Genomic DNA, 23,800 nt, shown 5'->3' on the forward strand with positions numbered 1-23,800 from the left:
ATTGTTGTTGTTGTTGTTCGAGTAATATTGAGAAGAATCTCTCAACATTGCACCAAAGTGCTTTTTATCTTCTTTAAAACTATCTGATCTCTTTGAAAAATTAAATACATTATCATTATATGGGTTTGATTGATTATTTACAATTAATATTTGTTTTTCTTTTTGTTTGTTTGTTTGATTTTGTTTATTCTGTGCTGGCTTCTGATGATTATCTATTATAATAGGACTATCAATGGTATTGACATCATTATTTTTGTTATTATTTAAGTAATATCTATTTGCATCTTGAGTTGGTGTTAATGAAATACTAGATTGGGTCGGGTTTATATAATCATCATAACTACTACTAATATAATTATTATTTTTATTATAGCCATTATCATTATTATTACTATAATTATTGGTTTGCATAATACCAATTGGTCTTTTGTTATTTTGTTGCTGTTGACTATGTTGTTGCTGTTGACTATGTTGTTGCTGTTGATTATTTCGTTGTTGTTGTTGAATGGATCTATTAAAATTGTTGATATTATTATTTGATTCATTGAATATATCATCATCTTCGAATACTAAACCTTTAGCTTGAGGAAAAGCTTTCTTTGGGGTATCTAAATAATAATAGGTCAGTATTGAGGAAACAAAAGTTTTAAAAAAAAAAAAAAAAAACCTACATTTTGATTTTATTGGAGACTGATTGCTGTTTAAAGATTGTTTAAATGGTGAGGTTAATTTTGATTTAAAATCTTGAAATGTTGCACCACTACCACCATTAAAACTACTAGAAGAATGATTATCATTCAATATATTTTGATTAAATTGTTGTTTTTCATATTGATCCCATTGAAATGAATCGATATCTTTTTTATTATAATCAGTTTTTAAAGGTGATTTAAATATATTACTACCTCCTCCTCCTACAATATGTTTAGGTTGTTGGGGTGATTGTTGTTGTTGTAGTGGTTGTAGTGGTTGTAGTGGTTGTATTGGTTGTATTGGTTTTGGTTTTATTTTTGACCAATAATTATCATTAAAACTACTACTAGTTGTATTGTTATCACCAATTTGATTATCAGATTCAATTGATTCATCAGAGGTATTGACATTTCCTCCTCTCATTTCATCATCTTCACCATTTTTAAAATTTTCAAATGAATTATTATTATTTATTTTATTTTTATTGATATATGATAAATTACTTATTTTTATTTTTTGGTTATTATTATTACTATTATTATTATTATTGCTTTTATTGTTTTTATTAACAGATTGTTGTTGTGAATCACTTATTTCATAATCTAAATCTCTATAATTTGCATCAAAGTTTGGTAAATCAAAGTCTTGATTTTGATTATTATTATTAAAATATTTCTTTTTATCACTGTTCATCATTAAAATTAAAAATTAAAAAATAAAAAAAAATAAAAAATAAAAAATAAAAAAAAAAAATTGTAAATGAAAAAAATTAAAAAAAATTTCAAAGAAATATCAAAATTCTTTTTTTTATGAGAATTAATGATAATTTTTATAATTATTTTTTTTAATAAAATTTTTAATTAATAAATTCATATTTCTTTTTTATTTATTTTATAATCAAATATAGATCTTAGAAGAGTTTTAAAATAGATCTATTAAATTTCATATTATAATTATTTTAATTTTATTTTTTTATTTTTAATTTTTTTAATTTTTTTTTTTATAATTTTTTGTTTTTTATTTTATTTTTTATTTTTTATTTTTTTTATTTTTAATTTTAATTTTTTTCCTTTTTTTTTTTTTCTAAATTAAAATTTGGAAATTTCTAAATTGAGTAATTTTTTTATTTTATTTATTTTTATTTTATTTTATTTTTTTTTTTTAAAAATGTTTTACAAATTTAAAGTTTTATTTTTTTTTTTTTATATTTTTTTTTCCTTAAAGTGTAAATAATAAATAAATATCCTAGTCCAAAAAAAAAAACAAAAAATAAAAAAAATAAAATAATAAATAAATAAATAAATAAATAGAAAATGGCATTCAATTTATTATCAAATATTACAGTAGATGAATTAAGAAATTCACCAAAATCTAAAGATATGATTACTGTTAGAAATACAGATTCAATTCCAACAGTATTTAAAGTAGGTTTTTTTTTTTTGTTTTTATTATCTTTTTTTTTTCATTCCTAAAAAAAAAAAAAAAATACTAACTTCATTTTTTTTTTTTTTTTTATAATATTATTAGACATTATCAAAGAATGGAATTTTATCAGTGCCAGTATTAAATGAACAAAATAGACCAATTGGACTTGTAGATTATGTTGATATTGTTAATTGTGTTGTTCAAATTATAAATCATACAGATTTATTAGGTAATGATTATTATTCATTCTTGGAAAGGGAAGATTTATTCAATCACACATATGCATCCTATGTAACGGATCTATCACAACGTAATCCTTTCATACCAGTTGTAAAAGGTGCATCATTATTAGAAGCAATCACTGTTATGACCAAGAATCAAATTAATAGAGTACCAGTAATTGAAAACAATGTTAATGGTGAAGGTGCTCAAATCGTTAATCTAATCACTCAATCTGCCATCCTCTCTTATCTTGGAAAAAACATTGAACAACTTGGTAAATGGTCTTTAAAATCAATTAAAGATTTAGGTTTTAAAGAAAAAAAAGTAATTTCAATTGATTTCAATAAAAGAGCTTTAGAAGCTTTTGAATTAATGGCAAATAATGTAAGTTTTTTAATAATTATAATTATATATATTTTAAAAAAAAAAAAAAAAAAAAAAAAGTATTAAGTAATAATAATAATTTTTTTTTTTTTTTTTTTTTTAATTTTTAGAAAGTAAATGGTATTGCAGTAAATGATGAAAAAGGACATATTATTGCAAATATTAGTGCAAGAGATTTAAAAGAATTGTTAAATGAAACTAGAGTATTTGAAAATTTATACCTTTCAGTTGGTGAATTCATTTCAAAAGTTCGTCAACAAGATTACAAAGCTGTTAATCCTTCAATTTCTTGTCATATGAATGATTCTTTGGCTAATATTATCACAAGAATGGTTGCTGCTAATATTCATCGTGTCTACATTATAGATGAAGAAAGAAAACCAATTGGTGTTATTAGCATTCATGATATCTTAAACATAATTTTAGAGAATATTAACAATAATGTTCCTCCAACAAATAAACCAATGCAATAAAAAATTAATTAAATTTTAAAAAAAAAAAAAAAAATAAAATTAAACATATATTTTATTTTTTATTTATTTTTAAAATACAAATAAATAGAGGGGGGTATTTTTTAATTTACTTTCCACCAAAATTTGAATTTTTTTTATTTAAGGAAATTGGAAAGCACTACAAATAAATTTAAGCAAATTATTATTATTATTATTTTTTTTTTTTTTTTTTTTTATTTAAATAAATTATTTTATTAAAAGTTTTCTTTATGAAATATTAAATGACAATTATTTTTACCATTAAATTTATTACAATTTTTAATGATATTTTTACCTAATGCTTTATTACCACAATAGAATACACCAATTTTCTCTCTTTGATGAAGTTGAGTTAATTGATTAAAGATTGAACGAAAATTTGGTCTACCAAATAAAGTTTTTGAATGTAAATTTGTAATGTGACATTTTTGAGCATTTTTAATTTTTGCATAATCATCAAGTTCTAAAGCACCTGTTAAAAATATATGAATTTCCAAGATACTATCGATTCTTTCATCATTTTCCAATTCTGCTAAAATATCAGTAAACCATTGAAATGAATTCTTTTGTCTACTAATCCAAATGAAATAAATTTTATTAATTTTTAAATGATTTTCATCAGCATTGGTTTGTTTATCATTTTGATTTTTAAGGTGTCTTAAAATACTTGAAAATGGTGTAACACCAATACCAGCACCAATTAATACTAAATTACGATATTTGAAAAAGTTTTCAGCTGGTGCACCAAATGGACCATCAATTTTCAAAATTCTACGTTTACCCCTATTTTGGGTGGATTTAAGGTCCTCTTGAATCAAACCTAATTTATTATCAGGATTAAGTAATTTAAATAATTTTCTAGTCCAATTACCAACAATATTAATATGCACTGATATGAATGGATCATCAGGTGCCGATGTTATTGTGAATGGATGCCACTCATGGTATGCAATGGATGGACAATTTAAATAAAGATATTGACCTGGTTTAAAATTAAAATTATCATTATCTCTTTTCATTCTAAGTTCTAATACTTTACTTGGATGCATAATTGCTTTCTCTAGAATTACCCTCTTTTTACTTCTAGCAATTCTAATTAACCTTTCAATTGAATATAAAATGAATGGTGCAATTATCCACATCCATGATTGTGGATCTTTTTTTAAAATTTTTGAATATCCATGAAAACATAATAAAATATAAAATGGTATAAATAAATGATGAACATACCAAAATATTTCAAACATTGGTCTTCTAATTCTCCACATTGATGATGAAACAATTAATATTAATATTAACAACATTATATGACCAGTAATACCTGGTACTGATTTAAAAAATAAATATTTTTCATCTGGAAAATTATTAATATTAATATTTAAATAATCACCTGCAACACTTTTACCATCATCAATTTTTAAAACATCATCATTAATTTTTTTAAAACTAATATAATGACCAACACTAATAAAAAAAAAAATTAATTAATATGTAAAATAAAGAGAGAAGGTTGGGGAGTGGTAGTTTGTATGATAGAAAACCCTCCTTTTTTTAATAAAAAAACTTACCAATGAATAATTGTACAACAAAAAAGCATAAATGCACATAATTTATGGAAATTTAAATGCTTATCAATTGGTATATAATTATTAACGATTGTACCTCTTAACCATGATAGGAAATTACGCAAAACTGGTAATAAAATAACAGCAGAATTTAAATTAATTAATCTAGCAGCAGTTCTTGAAAAACAAAATGATAATCCTAAAAATTTAAAAATATCACTATGATACATATTATAAAACATATGTACACCAACACCAATATTTAATGCAATATAAAATAGCATAATATATGTTGAAATACCTCTATGCCACCACCAACCACGAATTTTAATAAAAATTTTTGATTTAAAAATTTTACTTCTTAATCCAATTTTTTCATTTTTATTATTATTGGTATTATTATTATTATTGGTATTATTATTATTATCGGTGTTTGAATTAACTTGATCATTTGATTCAATATCAACCTTATCTAATTTTACAATATTTTCTTGTGATAAACTTATTGGAAGTGAAAGATTATTTTTACTATGAATTAAATTATTGGTGTTTTTATAAATTTTTGGAGTTTGAATGGTTGGCGGAATTGGAATATTTTCAATATCTAAATTTTGTAATTCCTCTTGCATTGAAACAAATGGTTTATTTGGAGTTATATTTAAACTTTCATTTTCATTATTACTATTATCATTTTGAGAAATTGGTGGTGAACTTATACCACTTTCGGAAGTTTCATTACCAGTTGAACTAATTTCTCCATTTGGTTCTTGTAATTTTTCTAATTGTTGATTTTTTGGTGTTTGAAATTCTTGTAATTCTAATTCTTGTTGTAATTCTTTTTTTTCATTCATAATTTTGGTTTTATTAAACAATAAAAAGTATTTTTAAAAATAAAAAAAAAAAAAAAAAATTTATTTATAGACCAAGAAAAAAAAAAAAATTAAAAAAAAAAAATAAAAAAATAAAATAAAATTAAATAAATTAAATAAAATTAAATAAAAAAAAAAAGAATTTAATTAAATTTAAAAATAAAATTGTCAAATATGTCAAATTGTGACTAGATATTAATTTTTTTGTTATATTAGGGTCTTAAAGTCTGTTTTTTCTTTGATCCACTTCGCTATTTTTGTTTTTTTTTCAAATAAAAAAACACTTAACCCCCATAAAGCCTCCGCAAAAAAAAAAAAAAAAAAAAAAAAACAAAAAAAAAAAACAAAAACGGTGTGGATGGGGAAAAATAATTTGATAATCACTTGTCCCCTTTTAAAATATAGCAACGGATTCTAATATTATAATCTAAGAATTTATTTTTTTTTTATTTTTTTTTTTTTTTTTTTTAGAATTAGTTAATAATAAATTTTATTTGAAAAAAAAAAAAAAAATTTAATTGAATTGTTTTATTTTATTTTTTTATTTTTTTATTTAATAATAATAATTAATTTTTTATTACTTTTAATTTTTTTATTTATTTATTTAAATAATGGAATAAGGTCATACCTTTTATATTTTTTAACAAAAATAAAGTGGTTGAAATTTGAACTAAAGAAAGGATATAAAATTTGTATTACCTCAAAATTATAATATTTAATTAATTTGGAAGTTTCACTTTTCTCTAAAGAAAATGGTTTAAACTTTGTTGTTGTTGTTGTTGAATATTTAGAAAGTAAATTTAAAGCTGGATAAACATTACCTTCTTTTATCATTTGAAGGATATTAATCTCTTCATCTTCAACTAAGGTTTTAGTATCAATCTTTAAAGATTGATAATTAATTATTAAAGGTCTTTGTAAATAATTTAAATAATTATTTAAAGGTTTTAATAGTTGTGGTTGTTGTTGTGGTGGTTGTTGTTGATATTTTTTAAACTCTGCAAGTGGATCAAAAGAGCTTGGATATATTTTAGAATCTAATAATATTTGAAACATTGATTTCATTTTAGTTTGATTTTGAATTCTCCAAACACCTTCAAATAGTAAATAATATTCATTTAATTGGTTATTTAATAGATTTGCATTATTGGAATAAGTTGGTTGTAGGAAAATTGATAGAGCTTCTTGATTCTCATTTAATATTACTTTTTTAATATTACCAATGTGTGCTAATAATCCATCTTTTAAAAACATTTCAATTGATTGTAAATCATTTAAATCTATACAAATATTATAAATTCTAAATGATAATAAAACATTGGTACTGTTGATATCACTATTATTACATTTCGATATAAATGATTTATAATCAATATTATTCTTTAAATAAATTTTAAATAAAGAAAGGTATTTCATATTCATTTGATCATCATCTTTTTCTAATGATTTAATAAAATAATTTATAATATTTCGAATAGTTGATGCATTTGGTGATGGTAAATTATTATTATTATTATTAATAATAAGATATTCTAAAGATTTAAAACATTTATTGTCAATTGCAATTTGATAAAAATTTTGACTATTTTTTAAAAGTTGAAGTGGGTGAACTTTATGATTATGTAATGATAATAGTAATTCTAAATAATTTATATCTTTTTCTGTTTTTGAATATTTTAAAAAATGATTTATTATTATGAATGGATCTGATTCTTGGATGGATTTTAATGACATTTGGTATTGTTTATTTGATAAGAAATAAATTATTGGTGTGCAATTTGTAATTGAATTACTTGATAATACATTTAAAATGAATTGCGTTGAATTTGAAAATTGGATTTCTTTTGATTTCTTTTCAAACAATAATTCGAATAAAGAAATATCATCACAATAATTAAAAAATAATAATAAATCTTTTCTTTTTAATCTTAAAAATTCAAGATTTTCTTGATTTTCTTCTTGATTTTCTTCTTGATTTTCTTCTTCTTCTTGATTTTCTTCTTGATTTTCTTTTTCTAATTTTTCTACTTTTTTTTTACTATTTCCATTATTATTATCATCAAAACAAATACAATTTAATTTATATCTTAATAAAGACCATTGTTTCTTTTTTGAAAGTTTACCAATATTATTCATAAATTTAAATGGAGTTCTATTACCCAAATATCTATTTTCTTGATTTTCAAATATTATAACCATTGTTTTTAAATGGTAAAATATTAAATTTCTAATAAATACATTATGATAAACTCTCCAAAATAAAATTTCTTTTTCTTTGTTTTTCATAATTTATAAAAAATAAAAAAAATAAATTAAAAAAATAAATTAAAAAATTAAAAAAAAAAAAAATAAAAATAAAAATAAAAAAAAAAAAAAATTTTTATTATTAAAAAAAACACCACTAAATGTTAAATTTCAACACTAGATCGGTGGTCAATAGAAAATACACCGATACCAATGAAATTTTAGAAAATCTATATAAAAAATCAAATAAATGGGTTAATAATAATACAAATTCATCTATAAACATTGAAGATAATGATATTAAATCATTAGATAAACTATTAAATAGTCTTTTAAATATAATTAAAAATATAGACATAATAGAAGTAGAGAAAGAATTCAAATCATTAATTCATTTTTTAAATAATATAACTTCAATTTCATTATTCTCACTTGTAATTAATAATAGTAATAATTATAATGATGATGATGATGATAATGATATGATTAATATTTTAAACTCTATATCATATTCAATTAAAAATATTTTAGCTGTGTTATTTGATAAAACTAAAGATTCAATTGTTCAAAAAGATATTTTGTAAGTATCATATAGTATTGTCAACAATTTTTAATTAAATTATTCCTGATCCTAACTATTTTTTTTTTTTTTTTTTTCAAATAAATTTATAAAAAATAAAAAAAAAGATTAAAACAATTTATAAATTATTTATTTAGTAAATTAATATTAAGAAAATCACAGATTGAATCAATAGATGATACAAATAAAACATTACCACTAAATCAAACACAGAAAAGTACATATGAAATATTAAACTCATTTGGTATTAATTACATTGATCTTCAAAATGAAATATCAAGTATTTTAATAAACTCAAATGAAAGTATAACAGAGATATATAATAATAATCTAATCAAATCCACATTACCAAATTATATGAAAATTAATAATAATAATAATAATAATAATAATAATAATAATAATAATAATAATAATAATAATAATAATAATAATAATAATTTATTAAATGATTTAATTAAAATAAATTTACAAAAACCAACGATTTACATCAATGATAATCATAAAAACTTTACAATAAATGATAATATATTATATTATTCCAGTAATGACAAAAACAAAAGTAATATCACAACAAGTAATGATTATACTTTAAATTTTAAGCAAACTCTTTCTCTTTTATATTCAATCATAAATCAAACTATATTAGAAATATTGAATGATAATCATAATCATAATGGTAATGGTAATGATAATCAAGATGATGAAATTTATTTGAAAAAACTAAAAAACAAATTAGTAGCATCAAATCTTTGTAATATTTGTATTGAAAACCACTTTATTTTTCAATTTTTATTATCAACTTTAAAAAAAGCTTTTATGAAAACCTTTAGTAATAACCAAAACAAACTAAATAGTTATTTCAAACTTTCAATTTTTTGTTTTACTCAATCATGTCTAGATCAAAGTTTACCAATAAATAAAAATAATTGGTTTTTAAATGTATGTAATTTTATATTTAAAATAATAATAATAATAATAATAATAATAATAATAATAATAATAATAATAATAATAATAATAATAATAATAATAATAATAATAATAATAATAATAATAACAATAATAATAATAATAATAATCTAGTAGTATATTAATTAATTTTTTAAAATTATTTAGAACTATCCAATTTATTTAAAACCATTAGTAATTTTATATATTATAAATAACTATAATATTAATAATAATAATAATAATAATAATGATAATAATAATAATTATACAACTATCAATCATCAAATAATTGGTAATGAATTATTGTTATTATTTTCAAGGTTAAATCATGAAAGAGATCAAATAGTATTAAAATTTTCAAATAATAAAATAACTTCAAAAACAACAAAGATATTTGAAAAAGTTTTATTTGAAATGTGGTTCCTATCAATTCAATTTCAAAGTTTTTATAAAAAAGCAATTCAATTATTAAAATCAATCATTCAAAATAATAATAATAATGAGCCAATAGCATTCCCACAAATGAATGAACTTTTAAAATATATTATCTTTTATAATGAACCTACCACAACCAATTCTACTCTGGTAAATTGTAAATTGAAAATATTACTTTATGAATTAATGGAATCTTTAAATATTACAACAGCAACAACTGCAACAGCAACAGCAACAACTATAGAAAGAATGGAACTTTTAAAACAAAAGAAATATAGATTTCAAGAAATTAATTATCTTAAATTATTTTATGATCTTACAAAAACAATTTAACTAACTACACAAAATTGAATCAAATTGTACAATGAATAAGTACACATATTTAAAAAGAATAAACTTTTTTTTTATATTAATTATCAACACTTTTATTAAAAGGTATCAAAATGAAATAACTCTATTCTTTTTCTTTCTTTTCTTCTTCTTCAAATATTAAAGAACAGAGAGAGAATAAGAAATAAAAATTAAATAAATAAATTTATTATTTATTAATTTAACAAAAATAATTATTTTTTATTTGTTAAATTGAATTTATTAAATATTCTTTTAATTGATCTAATTGTGAATTTGAATCTAAAATATTATTTAAAACAGTTTTTGTTCTTTCAATTGCAATTGAGATACCTTCTTCATTGTATTTCATACCTAAAAGATTATTTGAGAGTACTTCAATCATTGTTGGATTAAGTGAGTCACTATAAATCTTTACTTTATCAATTATACTTTTTGTAACATTCATATTGATATCAACTGTGCCCCAATCGAATCTTTTTTCAAATTGATGTTCAAATTCTGGTGAATTACCATATCTCCAGTCCCATTTTTGAAGGGTTTCATAAGTTTCCTTTAATGATGGTATTCTCTCTAAATCTGAAACTGTCAATTCCTCTACCTCTACATTATCATTTCCATACATTTTACAAAATTCTTTAATTACACTATCACAAACCATTTCATGATTCATTGTTGGTAATATAGTTTTCATATTTAATACTCTTGATATGACACTTGTAATACCTTTACTCTATTTTTTTACAAAGGGTGACAGGGTGAGGGGGACAGGGGACAGGGTGGGATAATATTAATATTAATATTAATATTAATATTAATTATTTTTTTTTTTTTTTTTTTTTTTTTTTTTTTTTTTTTAAAAAAATAATTACCTTTAATTTATCTTTATTTGGATTTAAATATTTTTGAAGTGAATCTAAATTTACATTGATCATAATTGTACCATGATGAAATGAACGAGGACCAGATTGTTTATAAGCTGAACCTGATACTTTTTTACCTTGAACAATGATATCATTTCTACCAGATGCTTCAATTGGTCCTGAAATACCAATTGACGATAGGGAATTAATTATGATATTTGTATTTCTATCTTTACTATAATCAGCAGTTGGTGATAAAAATGTGAAATTAGTGTTACCTAAATCATGATAAACAGCACCACCACCACTATATCTTCTTGCTAATACAACATTATCCTCTTCCATTCTTTGAAGATGACATTCTTTATATGGATTTTGATATCTACCAATAACAACTGTTGGTGAATTTCTCCATAAATATAATGTTTGTTTATTTAAATCAAATTCTTTAAATAACCAATCTTCTGTTGCAATATTAAATAATGCATTATTAGTTGTTGATTTATAAATTTTAATTGATTTCTTTCCATTATTTTCTTTATTTCCGATGGTTGTTGTGGTTGTTGTGGTTGTGGTTGAGTAATATCTATTTAAATTATTAACAATTTTTGTAAAATTAAAATTGTTATTACTATTTTTAAATAATAATAATGGTGACACCACTCCTTTTATTGATATCATTTTGTTTTTTCTTTTTGTTTTTAATTTTACAAAATGATCATTTTTTTTATTTTTTTTATTTTTTTCATTTTTTTTTCAAAACGATTAAAAAATAATAAAAAAAAAAAATACAAATAAAATTTTAAAAAAAAAATAAAAAAATATCTTGAAAAAAAACACTATAAATTATGTGTCAAAGAAAAAAAAAATTCTAATTCTTTTAAAATATTTTTATTTTTTTTTTTTTTTATAAATATTTAAATTTTTGATTTAATTTAAAATTATTTTTATTTTATAATTATCTAAATTATTTTAATTCAATTAAATAAAAAAAAAAAATCAGGTAAAAACGAGAAAAAAAAAAAAAAAAAAAAAAAAAAAACTTTTTGTTTTTTGTTTTTTATTTTTATTTTTATTTTTTTTTTTCATTCGTTTATATATATATAAATAAAAAAAGTTTAAAATGATATCAAGAGTTTTAAAAAAAGGTTTCATTAATAATAATAATAATATAGATAAGAATTTAAAATTATTTATAAATAGAAGTTATTGTAGTGGTTCACAAAATAATAATAATAATAATAATGGAATATCAACAGAAATTAATGATTTACCAATTTATTTTCATAGAGATTTACAATCAAATAAAGATATTTTCATGATTGGTAGTGTTCATACATCAAGAGATAGTGCAACTCAAGTTCAAAAGTTTATAAGAGATGTTAAACCAGATGCTTTAGTATTAGAATTGGATGATTCAAGATTCAATAAAATTCGTAATGATATTCATAATAAAGATTTAAGTACTTATAAAACACAATCAAATGAAGATGATTCATTTTTACAAATGTTATTTGGAAACCTTTTTGGAGGTCAATCATCTCCATTTGCTGGAGTATTAATTGTATGTGTTTATTTAAATATATATATTAAATTAATTTTTTTATTTATTTATTCAAATAATTCTTACACATTATTTTAATTTATAGAAAAATTTTAAAAAATTTCAAAATACAATGAAAACATTTGGATTAATTCCAGGATTAGAATTTTATTTTGCAATTAAAGAAGCGGAGAATTTAGGTTGTGAAATTATATTAGGTGATGTTGATTCAAATATTACAATCAATAAATTATTACATGCAGCTCCAAGTGAATTTTTCTCGAAATCTAATGGTATTTCACCAGATATGGAAAGACTTAATCAATTAATGTCACCTTTAGTTCATATAATGATGAAAGATGGTGCAACAGAGAAAGAGATTGAAGTTGAATATAAAAGAATATTAAATAATAAAACTTTGAATGAAGTAAGATCAATCTTTGAAAAAGAGTTACCAAAAACTTATGAAGCATTATGTATTGGTAGAGAACGTCATATTACTCGTTCCATAAAACAATCGAAGGCAAATACAATCGTTGTTGTCGTTGGTGCACTTCATGTTGATGGTATTAAAAAATTATTAAATTTACCTTTAAATGATATTCCTAAATCATTACCACCACCTCCAAAATCATCAATCCAAGGTTTACTTGGTGCTTTTGGTTTAGGTGGTGGTGGTAGTGGTGGTATTAACGGTGGTTTTGGTAATATGATGAAAGGATTGTTGGGTAATAATAACAATAAATAAAATAAATTAATTAATCAATTTTGATTGATTCTGTGCAAACTATAAATATTTTTTTATTTTATTTTTCCATTATCATCTTTTTTATATTTGAATATTAATTATCTTCTTCCATTTTTTTTTTTTTTTTTTTTTGTATTGATTAAAAAGTGTTTAGACTTACACTTAAGATATTAATTATAGGAGAGATCTAGATTTAGAAATAACAGATGTTTATAATGTTTATAATCTTTCATGTTGAGTGCAGTTTTGTTTAAGAAATGGTGGGCCTAGTTAATCAAGAATCGAACCTTGGTTCTATGGGTATTTTTTTAAAAAGTCATTGCAAGAGGCGAGATTCGAACTCGCGAACCGAATGGATGAGATCTTAAGTCACACGGATTTAACCAGACTTTCCTACCCTTGCTTTGGATGAATCATAATTTTTATTAGCAAAACTCGTTGGTTTGAATTGAAATAAATGAAGTTTGTCAAAGCAGAAGAAAATGTTAAAACAGATAAAAGGAAAATGATAAATAAGGTAATGATAACTCAAGTGATGAAAAAATTACTTTAAAAGAGAATGAAGATTATGTTATCAATCAAGAACAAGACAAAGAAGAAATCATGGTTACTCGAGATGTGGAAAATGAAGATTTAGAATTCATATGACGGTAAAGAAGATGGAGTTTATTATGAAATGGAAGATGGTGATGAAGAGGATGAGGAATTTAAATAATTATGTAAAAAATTATGTTTTAATTCAAAAATGTGATTCAAAAAAAAAGCATAATTTCAATTCAATTTGAGTTTAACTTAATTTTTTTTATTTATTGCAATTTTTTTTTTTTTGTTTTTTATATTTTCTATTGTTTTTATATATTTTAAAATTTAATATTTCAGGAATTTTCCAAAGATGGATAGTAAAAATATTAAACAGTATTGCAAGTCAAAACAGTTGAGCCTTTGTTTGTTAAGGTTAATTCAAATCCTCCAAAACTACGGTCATATTCGGCAAAGTCATTAAATGTATCCTGTTCAGCTGGTGAGACACCGGCTTGCATTTGAATTGTACCAACACCACCCCCATCAACTTCACAATTAACAACTGTTGGTTTTGTAGCCCATGTTGGCTAAAAATATATAAAAAAATAAAAAAATAAAAAAAATAATTAATAAAAGGTTAGGATTTTAAAATGAAATAAATATATTATAAAATTTAATAAAATTTACAATTGATCCTTGAGATTGTCCTGGTTGTAAAGTCCATGGTCTAAATAATAATAATAATTTTAGGTTATTTATTAGATACAATATCAATTAAAAATGAAAATTTTTTTTATCTTTATATTACCCAGCCATTTTTTATTTAATTTTTTAATTTATTTAGAAAATTAAGATGTAAGAAAATTATAATTATTTAATTTTTAATTATTTAATAAAAAAAAAAAAAAAAAATTAATTTAAATACTTTTTTTTTTTTGAGAAAAAAAAAATAATCAAGATTAAAATAAATAATTAAAATTCAAACAATCTTCTTTTTTTATGTGCATTATAAGAAAGGATTATTTTTTATTGTGATTTTGATAAGTAAGTTGGTTCTTCTCTTAAAAACAAAAAATAGAAAAGAGGTTTTTTTTTTAATTTTTCTCCACAAAATATTAAAAAAAAAAAAAAAATTTAATTTTTAACCCAAAACACTTTTCAAATTAGATTTTTTTTTGGTGAATTTGGCAATTAAAATAAAAATAAAAACTGATTGTAAACGTGTTGTTTAAATTGACTTTTACTCCTCTTTTTTTATGAAAAAAAAAAATCTTTTTTTTTATTAATATTATTAAATAAATAATTCCAATTTTTTATGGGAATTAATTTATTGTGGTTATTTTGTAAATATGGTAAAAATCATTTTTATGTTTTTTTTTTTTGTTTTTTTTTTGATTAGGTGTCTCTTAATTATTCAAAAGTTTTTTTTTTTTTTTAAAAAAAAGGAATTATTTGAAATGATAATTTTTTGTAATAAATATTCACTTAAAAAAAAAGTTTTTTGGACAATCTTTATTATAATATACTAATAAATCCTTGTTTTTAGGTTTTAGAAAAAAAAAAAAAAAAAAAAAAAAAATTTCAGTTTAGATTAAAAAATTTCAAAAATAAAGGAATTAAATGTTTTAAAAATTAAATTAAATTTATTTATTTATTATTTGTTTGTTTTTTTATTTATTTATTTATTTATTTATTTATTTATTTATTTATTTATTTATTATTTATTATTTAATGAAATTTCGTTTATTTATTTTTTTAATGAAATTTTATTTATCTCTATTTCAATGAAATTTCAAACAAAGATATAAACAAATATAAATAAATATATTTTTGTTTATTTCTTTGTTTGAAATTTCGTTGAATATTATTTTTAAATGGATCTAATTAAATGACTATGTACAAGGCCAAACGGCTGAAAGGGCTAATTGCAAGGTTTTTTTTAAAAAAAAAGAACTTCATAGGCTTATAACAAGGTTTTCTTATAAACAAAAATTAAAAAAACAAAAAAACCATTAAATTAATGGGGCAGATTGTTGAACATTAACACAATAATTTAACATTTATAATATAAAAATAAATATATAATAAGTTGATGTTTTATCGATAATCCTAAAATTTATTATGCATGTTTTTTTATTGCTGAAAATTTTTACTTTTTATATTTGAGATTAAAAATTATGTTTATGAGTTTTTAAATCGACATTAAAAACTCACCACGTGGCTTTTTCCCACCTAGGTGAGAAAAGTCTAATTATATAAACATAAATTATTTTAGTTTGTGAGCGAGATTGTATCTAATTTAATATCTTGATAAAACATAATTTTATTGTAACAATTTAATTATTACATAATTATATTACAACACGCCACCTTTAGATTTTAATTTTTAAAATATTAAAATCTGATAATAATCTTAAAACATTATGATGATCATTCCATGTTTTATCACTCCCTCTTTCAACTGGTTTTCAGATTGCACCAATTTATTAAAATTACCAAATTTTTTTTTAACCATAAGAAGTTAAAGATGAAACTGGAATCCATGCTTTAGTCTTTGAAATTATTAAATATTCTACCAATAGTTTACCACATTGATTTTCTAAATCTGGATTGTACTATTCATTTAGTGAGAATTAACCAAACCCATTAGCACACTAATAAACCTTTGGTCCATGGTTGGATCTTTAATGAATTTGACAACAACTTGTTCACGTTTTTAATGGATTTTGGCTTTTTAACATTTAACATTAGTTGCTTAATCTGTCAACTTTTCACTTTTTGATTTTAAATTGAGGTTCTGCCAATAACATACTTTAAGTTGATCACCATCACCTTTGAGAAAATTCACGTTATCACTGAGACATGTTAAGTTAGACGATGGTCTTTGATACTCATCCAATCCAGTAGTTTTTCGGACCACTGATTGATGATTTGAAGTTTGACTTCCACATCCTTACCATTTACCACTATGACCTGATAATCTGAGGTTCTGATGTGTTCTGCAAGATCTGTCTTCAGCGAGAGCAGTCTCCATACTATTCATCTCTACCAAATCAGCATCTATAGGGCTGCCACTTACTCAATCTTCACTATGATCCGTTCTCTCAAAAGAATCTTTGTTGATCCCTTTGGTATTGAACTATTGGGCTTATGAGACCTACGCTCTATCAACTGAGCCAACACGGCATGTTGATGTTTTTTTTTTTTTTTTTTTTTTAAAAATTTATTTTTATAAAATTAGTACAAAATAAAAAGGTAATTTACAAGTTATATATTTATTCTTTTAGTTATTTATATTTTTCTAAATCTTTGAGAAGCTACCATGTTGAACATTAACACAATAATTTAACATAAATAATATAAAAATAAATAAATAATTAAAATACTCGCCTAAATTTTTGCTCATGTTAGGTTAAGAATCTTTTAATAGAAAAATATAATAAAATTAAATAAATAAATATATAAGTTGATGTTTTATCGATAATCCTAAAATTTATTATTTATGTTGTTTTATAGTTGAAAATTTCTACTTTTTATATTTGAGATTTAAAATTATGTTTATGAGTTTTTCAATCGACATTTAAAACTCACCACGTGACTTTTTCCCACCTAGGTGAGAAAAGTCTAATTATATAAACATAAATTATTCTAGTTTGTGAGCGAGATTGTATCTAATTTAATATCTTGATAAAACATAATTTTATTGTAACAATTTAATTATTACATAATTATATTACAACAGCAGATGGAAATTTTATTTTTTTTTATTTTATTTTATTTTATTTAATTTTATTTTTTTTTTATTAAAAAAATGTTTTTGTATTCTTTTTTTGGTAAAATCTCAAATTCTCATTTGGAATTATGTATTTTTTCTTTTTTATATTTTTTTTTAAATGTGTATAAAAGGTGTTGATGATTATTTTTTTTATTTTAAAAGTCCCCGTCATCTATAAAATTTAGAAAGAATGATATCAAATGTAAACTCACCTCAACCTCCCTCACAATTTATTGACGATGGATATTTAGTATTAAGTGAAATAAACATATGTGATGATTGTTCAAAAAACCAGGAAAATGAAAATGGTAAACACACATTTTATTATATTATAAATACTTTTAAAAATAAATTATTTTTTTTAATCTATATCATTTTAATTAATTTCATTTTTATTAATATCATTTTCTTTAATATTATTTACTATTATTATTATTATTATTATTATTATTATTATTATTATTATTATTATTATTATTATTATTATTATTATTATTATTATTATTATTACTATTATTATTATTATTATTATTATTATTATTATTATTATTATTATTATTTTTATTAATATTTATTATTATTATTATTATTATTATTATTATTATTATTATTTTTTATTATTAAACTATATAAAATGAATTTAGAATTAAAAAATATCAAAGAAATATTGGATAAACTTACAAAAGGTAATTTTTTATTTATCATTTTTTTTTTTTTTTATTTTTAAAAAATCATATTAATTTAAAATTAACACAATTAATAATACATGTAGATTTAAATGCACTTGAAAATAATTTTAATTCTAGATTAAATACACTTGAAAATAATTTTAATTCTAGATTAGATACACTTGAAAATAATTTTATTTATTTTAAAAAAGGTATTATTTTACAATTATTATATTTATTTGTTTCTTCTTTATTTATTTATTTATAACTTATTAACTGGATTTATTTTACTGAATATTCATTAATAGCAATTGTAGATGAAAAAATAATAATTAGTAAAGTTGGTAAATCTGAATTAATGTTATTGGGATTGGACAATAATTTTAAAATCAAAAAAATTAATCAGCCATCAATTTCCCAACAACAACTTATGGAATTAAAATCATTTAATGTATTTGAATGGAAAGAAAATGAAAAATACTATGAATCCACAATGGATATCAATAATTATTTTCATTATATCATTGATCAAGAAACTGAAGATATGGAAAATATGTACTTGTCAAATATTTCAAATCAACATACTGCTTTAAAATGCCAAGTTGGTGATATAGAATTGTCTGGTTCAGGAGATTATTTATTAGTAATTAATGGAAAAGGAAATCCTGAAAAAAGATTTAAATTGGATTTAGATTATGTTAAAAATCCTTCAAATTTCGAGTTTGATAACGTTTATCTTGGTTTTGAAATTAAATCAACATCTACAATTAATGAATTTCAAGGAATTGCCGAATTAATTGCAATTACAAGAAAATCAAACGGTTTGCACCCAATTCTCCACATTTCAACAAATTTTAATGATAATTATATATTTTCATTTTGGGATATTGAAGGTAATGTAAATTGGGTAAAAATCGAAAGAAAATCGGCAATTAATTTAATTCAAAGTTTTGTTTTAAAATCAAAAGAATTTCCAAAAGAAAATTTTTACAATATCAATGGTATTAATATGTATTCTAAATCATTACAATAATGTTATTTTATTGTATTTTTTTTATATATCTCAAGAATAATAATTTTCCCAAATGATTTAAGTAAAAAAATATTAATTAAAAAAAAACAACAATAAAACCTTTTGTTTCTCTTTGATTTTATTTAATTGTTTTAATAAACAAAAAAATAAAATTAGAAAAAAAAAAAAAAAAAAAAAAAAAAAAAAATAAATCTAAAATGGCATTTACAACAAAAATAATTTATTTTTATTAATTTTTTTTTTTATTCTTAATTATTATTATTAAAATAAATTTGGAATTTACTACCAAAAGTTAAATAAATTGGGTCCAATGTATTTAAAATAATATTATCATATTCGGTTGATAATAAAGTTAAATAAACAGATGGATTAAATGTTAACATTTCAAAAGTGATAGTAGTTTGATTCCAACCAACATTGAATGTTGATCCTATATAATTCATTGATCTAATTTTAAGACTTGTTGTACCTTCTGGTAATTGAGGATAGAAATCCAAATTGCCTTGATGAATTCTAACTCCACCATAACCAAACATAAGACCTTGAAGGAATCCACCTAAAATATATGAATATATATTAGTTTATGTTATAATTTTTATACTATAGTATTTACATTTATTACTTACCCATTCCTGTAGCAAAGTTAACAGCTCCACCAGTTGGAGTTTCAGTCCATACTAAGAATGGAGAGTTATTACAATTATTATAAGAACGAAACCATTGTTTAGTTGCATTTTCAAGACTTTCCAATTCTAACCATGCAACGGTATGCATTGAATAAGTCATTGCAGGACCACTATTTGTTGTAACTGCTTCATAATAAATTAAATCATTCTTTCTAGCTTCTTTACTCATATTATACATTAAAGGGAAACCTAATAAAACCACATCAGCTTGTTTGATAGTTTCACCATTATAACCTTGATACTCTGGATGCCATTGATTAACCTCATCAAATAAAATCACTAAACCATTTGCAATTGATGACCAATGTTCAAATGGAATATTCTCTGTATCATTAATCAATGTTGCTACCTCAATTACCCATTCAAATGTCATTTTAACAGCAACATTTGTATAAACTGAATTATTAACACCAACTGCATATTCATCTGGTGGAATAATAGTATTGATAGAATATTGTTGATTTAATTGATCATATTCAACTCTACTTGCCCAAAATTCTGCAATACCTTTAAGTGCTTTATAACCAAAATCAATTAACCAATCTAAATCACCTGTTAAATAATAATATTGTCTAATTGCTAATGCTATATCTGCTGTTATATGTTGTTCTAAAATACCCTATATAAATTTATAATTTATAATTAATATAAATTTATAAAATTTTAAATATAATATATATATATTACTTACAGTTGGAGCAAAAGTTGGACAAACTTCTATTCCAGTGAAAGCACTCTCCCATGGAAACATAAAACCAGTATAATTATTTGATTTATAACTTAAAGCTTTTTCATGAGCACCTGGTAAATTATTGATACGATATTGTAAAAGACAATCTCTTACAAGTTTTGGATTTAATAAAAGTATTGGTGGAAGCATCCAAGTTTCAGTATCCCAAAATGAATGACCATTATAACCATCAGATGCTAAACCACCTGGTGACATACCATATGACCAATCATCTCTAATTGATGAAAATAAATAATACAATGAGGAATTTACAACTTGTTGTAAATGTGAATCTCCACCAACTTCAATACCAGATATCCAAATTTTATTCCATTCATCTAAATGACTCTTGATCAATTGATCAGCTAAAAGAAATGTTGTTTTATAAATATCTAAACTACCTTCGATATAATCATTTGTTTCAATATTTGTTAAAAATGAGGTGACATAATGATGTTTCTTTTTCTCACCACTTTTAATTGTAATTGATTGAGGTATGGTTGTAGTTGTGACGGCCACTGATGTCATAAAATTAACTTCTGGCACTTTAATAGTAAGATTATACAATTGATAATCATTACCTGTGAATTGAGTATTTGTTAAATTTAAAATATTGAAATCAACATTTGCTGTAAGATTAATACCAACAACACTCAATTGTAATGTGACATCTGTTTCAATATTACTATTATCAACTTCAATCTCTTGTACTAAAATATTTCTAATTTTTTGATGAGCATAAAAAATTTGTTTAACAATTGTACCTGGTGATGATGGAATTGAATAAACTCTAGTATAGGTTGCATTCTCTATATCTAAACCTGCATATTGAAATTGAGCATTACTGATTTCAATATTTTGAAAATTTGGTATACCTGCTCTATGAGATGGTAAATTATTTGCATCTCCTAAATTTATAGCTGGTCCATTATACACACCACCAACATATATTGATTCACCACCAATTACAAATGCAACATATCCATTACCAACATTTGTCATCAAATAATTAGTTGGTTCTTGTTCACCATTTGAAATTGATAATAAATTACCTGCTTCAACTCTTTCATTCCACCATTGTGGTGGTTGTAAATATTCTTGTGAATTAATAATCTGAAAAAAAAAAAAAAAAAAAAAAAAAAAAAAAAAAAAAAAAAAAAAAAAAAAAAGAATTAGTATTTGAAACTAAATTTTATTTTTTATCTTTCACCTAAAAAAAAAAAAAAGCATACAGATATTAAAACAATTATAATAAATAATTTAATAATAATATTATTTTCATTTTATTAATAACCGATTATTGGTAACCAATAAAAAAAAAAAAAAAAATAAAATCTTTTTAACAACTTTTTTTGATTGGTTTTTTTTTTTTTTCAACCAGGAAAAAAAAAAAAAAATAAAATAAAATAAAAATAAATTAAAATTAAGATAATGGAATTTGGGATTTTATAAAAAATTTAAAAAAAATATTTATTCGTAAATGGTATTTTTTGGGCGAAATCAAAATTATCCTAACACCAATACCATTGCTATTATTACTATTTTTTTTTTTTTTTTAATAATTATTAAATGGTGTTATTATTACAAGTGGACTTTTACCAATTAAAATAAAAAAGAGAAAAAAAACAAAAAAAAAAAAAATAAGAAAATAAAAAAAAAAAATTTAATTTGATATTATTATACATTTAGATATGATATAATCAAAACAATGATTTGATTATATGATATATTTGTTATTTTGCTTTTATTATAATAAATAATAATCACTTTTTAAAGAAAAAAAATAAATAAAAAAAATAAAAAAAAAGAGTGATATAATTTTGGTAAAGGTGTAGTGTGCTATTTACTGTGGTTGTTGTTGTTGTTGTTGTTGTTGTTATTGAGTAGTTTGATTTGTGAAGGGGTATGTGTGTATAATGTATAAAGTTGGTTTCTTTAAAATATTATTTCATTTTTTATATGGATTTTATGTGAGTGTGTATAGATAAATATTTAAGCGGTTGAATTATTATTACCACCTCTACCACCTCTTGAACTACCTCTAAAATCTCCTCTACCACCTCTTGAACTTCCTCTATATTCACCTCTACCTCTACCTGCTGGTGATGAGTCGCCACCACCACTATTATTATTACCACCACCTCTACCACCTCTATAACTATTATCACCTCTACCTCTACCAGATGCATCACCTCTACCTCTACCAGCGAAACCATCACCTCTACCTCTACCTCTATTACTATCATTTCTTTGTTGATATGTAGTTCTTAAAGTTTGTTCTTCTTCTGCTACTAAATCTATAATCTATTCAAACATTATAAAAAAGTTAGTAAATAATCATCCCCACATAATAATTATTATTATATATTATTGATTGATTTTGTTCAATATTGAACAAGTTATGTACATACTTCATCAGGAACCGATATGTATTTAATTGTATTTCCTCTAATATAACATGATTGAATTTTCCAAAATTTATCAGAGTCTTTTGAGGTTCTAATAACATTTTTTAAATTTATGTTCATCCAATTATCGCAATTTACTAAAAGTCCATTATATGTTTCGCCATTCTTAAGTTCCACCATCTGAATAAAAAAAGTAATAATAAATTAATAAATAATTTAAAATGTTAGTAATGATGATGTGGCAGTGGTGGTAGTGGTGACAATATTTATATGATTTGGTTTTTATTATTATATAAAGAGAGTAGTTATGATGTGTTAACACTTACAATTTGGTGACCTTGACCTGTTCTTAATAATGAAAGTGGTAACTAATATAAATAATAATAAAAAATTAGTATTACAATATTGTAAAATTTTTAAAAAAAAATTAATAGTATATATATATATATATATTTAAATGAATGAATTAACAAAATCGAATAATTTACCATTGCTAATTTGAAGAAATAATGTTTATTTCTTTTTTTTTTTTTTTTTTTGAAATCAAATGAAATGAAAAAAAATTAAAAAAAATTAAAAAAAAAAAAAAACAAAATTTTTAATTTTTTAATTTT

General features: G+C 21.2%; 13 protein-coding genes and 1 non-coding gene across 14 annotated transcripts; 5 read left to right on the forward strand and 9 right to left on the reverse strand.

Annotated features, from left to right (window-relative positions):
- Nucleotides 1-1,386, reverse strand: DDB_G0287105 (hypothetical protein; the record flags this gene model as incomplete). The annotated part of the gene is made up of 2 exons (XM_632292.1): nt 1-608; nt 672-1,386. Coding segments are annotated over 2 exons (1,323 nt in total), but the record flags the coding sequence as incomplete, so codon positions are not given.
- A 620-nt stretch (nt 1,387-2,006) lies between these two features.
- Nucleotides 2,007-3,197, forward strand: DDB_G0287037 (hypothetical protein; the record flags this gene model as incomplete). Its single annotated transcript, XM_632293.1, has 3 exons — nt 2,007-2,117; nt 2,221-2,724; nt 2,835-3,197. 3 exons carry the CDS (start codon nt 2,007-2,009, stop codon nt 3,195-3,197), a joined length of 978 nt encoding a protein of 325 aa, XP_637385.1.
- A 233-nt stretch (nt 3,198-3,430) lies between these two features.
- noxB (superoxide-generating NADPH oxidase flavocytochrome) lies at nt 3,431-5,631 on the reverse strand (the record flags this gene model as incomplete). The annotated part of the gene is made up of 2 exons (XM_632294.1): nt 3,431-4,679; nt 4,784-5,631. The coding sequence occupies 2 exons, from the start codon at nt 5,629-5,631 to the stop codon at nt 3,431-3,433; spliced, it is 2,097 nt and encodes a 698-aa protein (XP_637386.1).
- Nucleotides 5,632-6,249: 618 nt separating this feature from the next.
- Nucleotides 6,250-7,848, reverse strand: DDB_G0287039 (hypothetical protein; the record flags this gene model as incomplete). The annotated part of the gene is made up of 1 exon (XM_632295.1): nt 6,250-7,848. The coding sequence occupies one exon, from the start codon at nt 7,846-7,848 to the stop codon at nt 6,250-6,252; it is 1,599 nt and encodes a 532-aa protein (XP_637387.1).
- A 206-nt stretch (nt 7,849-8,054) lies between these two features.
- On the forward strand, nt 8,055-10,195 carry DDB_G0287041 (hypothetical protein; the record flags this gene model as incomplete). The annotated part of the gene is made up of 3 exons (XM_632296.1): nt 8,055-8,473; nt 8,611-9,415; nt 9,593-10,195. The coding sequence occupies 3 exons, from the start codon at nt 8,055-8,057 to the stop codon at nt 10,193-10,195; spliced, it is 1,827 nt and encodes a 608-aa protein (XP_637388.1).
- Nucleotides 10,196-10,278: 83 nt separating this feature from the next.
- On the reverse strand, nt 10,279-11,754 carry DDB_G0287107 (hypothetical protein; the record flags this gene model as incomplete). Its single annotated transcript, XM_632297.1, has 3 exons — nt 10,279-10,284; nt 10,512-10,943; nt 11,083-11,754. The coding sequence occupies 3 exons, from the start codon at nt 11,752-11,754 to the stop codon at nt 10,279-10,281; spliced, it is 1,110 nt and encodes a 369-aa protein (XP_637389.1).
- A 442-nt stretch (nt 11,755-12,196) lies between these two features.
- Nucleotides 12,197-13,364, forward strand: DDB_G0287043 (hypothetical protein; the record flags this gene model as incomplete). The annotated part of the gene is made up of 2 exons (XM_632298.1): nt 12,197-12,637; nt 12,723-13,364. The coding sequence occupies 2 exons, from the start codon at nt 12,197-12,199 to the stop codon at nt 13,362-13,364; spliced, it is 1,083 nt and encodes a 360-aa protein (XP_637390.1).
- Nucleotides 13,365-13,684: 320 nt separating this feature from the next.
- Nucleotides 13,685-13,767, reverse strand: tRNA-Leu-UAA-12. Its single transcript has one exon. It is a non-coding gene; the product is annotated as a tRNA-Leu (tRNA).
- Nucleotides 13,768-13,821: 54 nt separating this feature from the next.
- On the forward strand, nt 13,822-14,079 carry DDB_G0287045 (hypothetical protein; the record flags this gene model as incomplete). The annotated part of the gene is made up of 2 exons (XM_632299.1): nt 13,822-13,881; nt 14,002-14,079. 2 exons carry the CDS (start codon nt 13,822-13,824, stop codon nt 14,077-14,079), a joined length of 138 nt encoding a protein of 45 aa, XP_637391.1.
- Nucleotides 14,080-14,272: 193 nt separating this feature from the next.
- Nucleotides 14,273-14,702, reverse strand: DDB_G0287047 (hypothetical protein; the record flags this gene model as incomplete). The annotated part of the gene is made up of 3 exons (XM_632300.1): nt 14,273-14,473; nt 14,574-14,613; nt 14,695-14,702. The coding sequence occupies 3 exons, from the start codon at nt 14,700-14,702 to the stop codon at nt 14,273-14,275; spliced, it is 249 nt and encodes an 82-aa protein (XP_637392.1).
- A 1,691-nt stretch (nt 14,703-16,393) lies between these two features.
- Nucleotides 16,394-16,920, reverse strand: DDB_G0287049 (hypothetical protein; the record flags this gene model as incomplete). Its single annotated transcript, XM_632301.1, has 3 exons — nt 16,394-16,501; nt 16,699-16,805; nt 16,851-16,920. The coding sequence occupies 3 exons, from the start codon at nt 16,918-16,920 to the stop codon at nt 16,394-16,396; spliced, it is 285 nt and encodes a 94-aa protein (XP_637393.1).
- Nucleotides 16,921-18,295: 1,375 nt separating this feature from the next.
- On the forward strand, nt 18,296-19,362 carry DDB_G0287051 (hypothetical protein; the record flags this gene model as incomplete). The annotated part of the gene is made up of 2 exons (XM_632302.1): nt 18,296-18,347; nt 18,638-19,362. 2 exons carry the CDS (start codon nt 18,296-18,298, stop codon nt 19,360-19,362), a joined length of 777 nt encoding a protein of 258 aa, XP_637394.1.
- A 248-nt stretch (nt 19,363-19,610) lies between these two features.
- athl1 (acid trehalase-like protein 1) lies at nt 19,611-22,305 on the reverse strand (the record flags this gene model as incomplete). Its single annotated transcript, XM_632303.2, has 4 exons — nt 19,611-19,918; nt 19,989-20,667; nt 20,740-21,891; nt 22,303-22,305. 4 exons carry the CDS (start codon nt 22,303-22,305, stop codon nt 19,611-19,613), a joined length of 2,142 nt encoding a protein of 713 aa, XP_637395.2.
- A 465-nt stretch (nt 22,306-22,770) lies between these two features.
- On the reverse strand, nt 22,771-23,677 carry lsm4 (LSM domain-containing protein; the record flags this gene model as incomplete). The annotated part of the gene is made up of 4 exons (XM_632304.1): nt 22,771-23,082; nt 23,190-23,366; nt 23,513-23,554; nt 23,675-23,677. 4 exons carry the CDS (start codon nt 23,675-23,677, stop codon nt 22,771-22,773), a joined length of 534 nt encoding a protein of 177 aa, XP_637396.1.
- Between the last annotated feature and the right edge of the window lie 123 nt (nt 23,678-23,800).

Source organism: Dictyostelium discoideum, assembly GCF_000004695.1.
Source record: "Dictyostelium discoideum AX4 chromosome 4 chromosome, whole genome shotgun sequence".
NCBI classification, from domain to species: Eukaryota; Evosea; class Eumycetozoa; order Dictyosteliales; family Dictyosteliaceae; genus Dictyostelium; species Dictyostelium discoideum.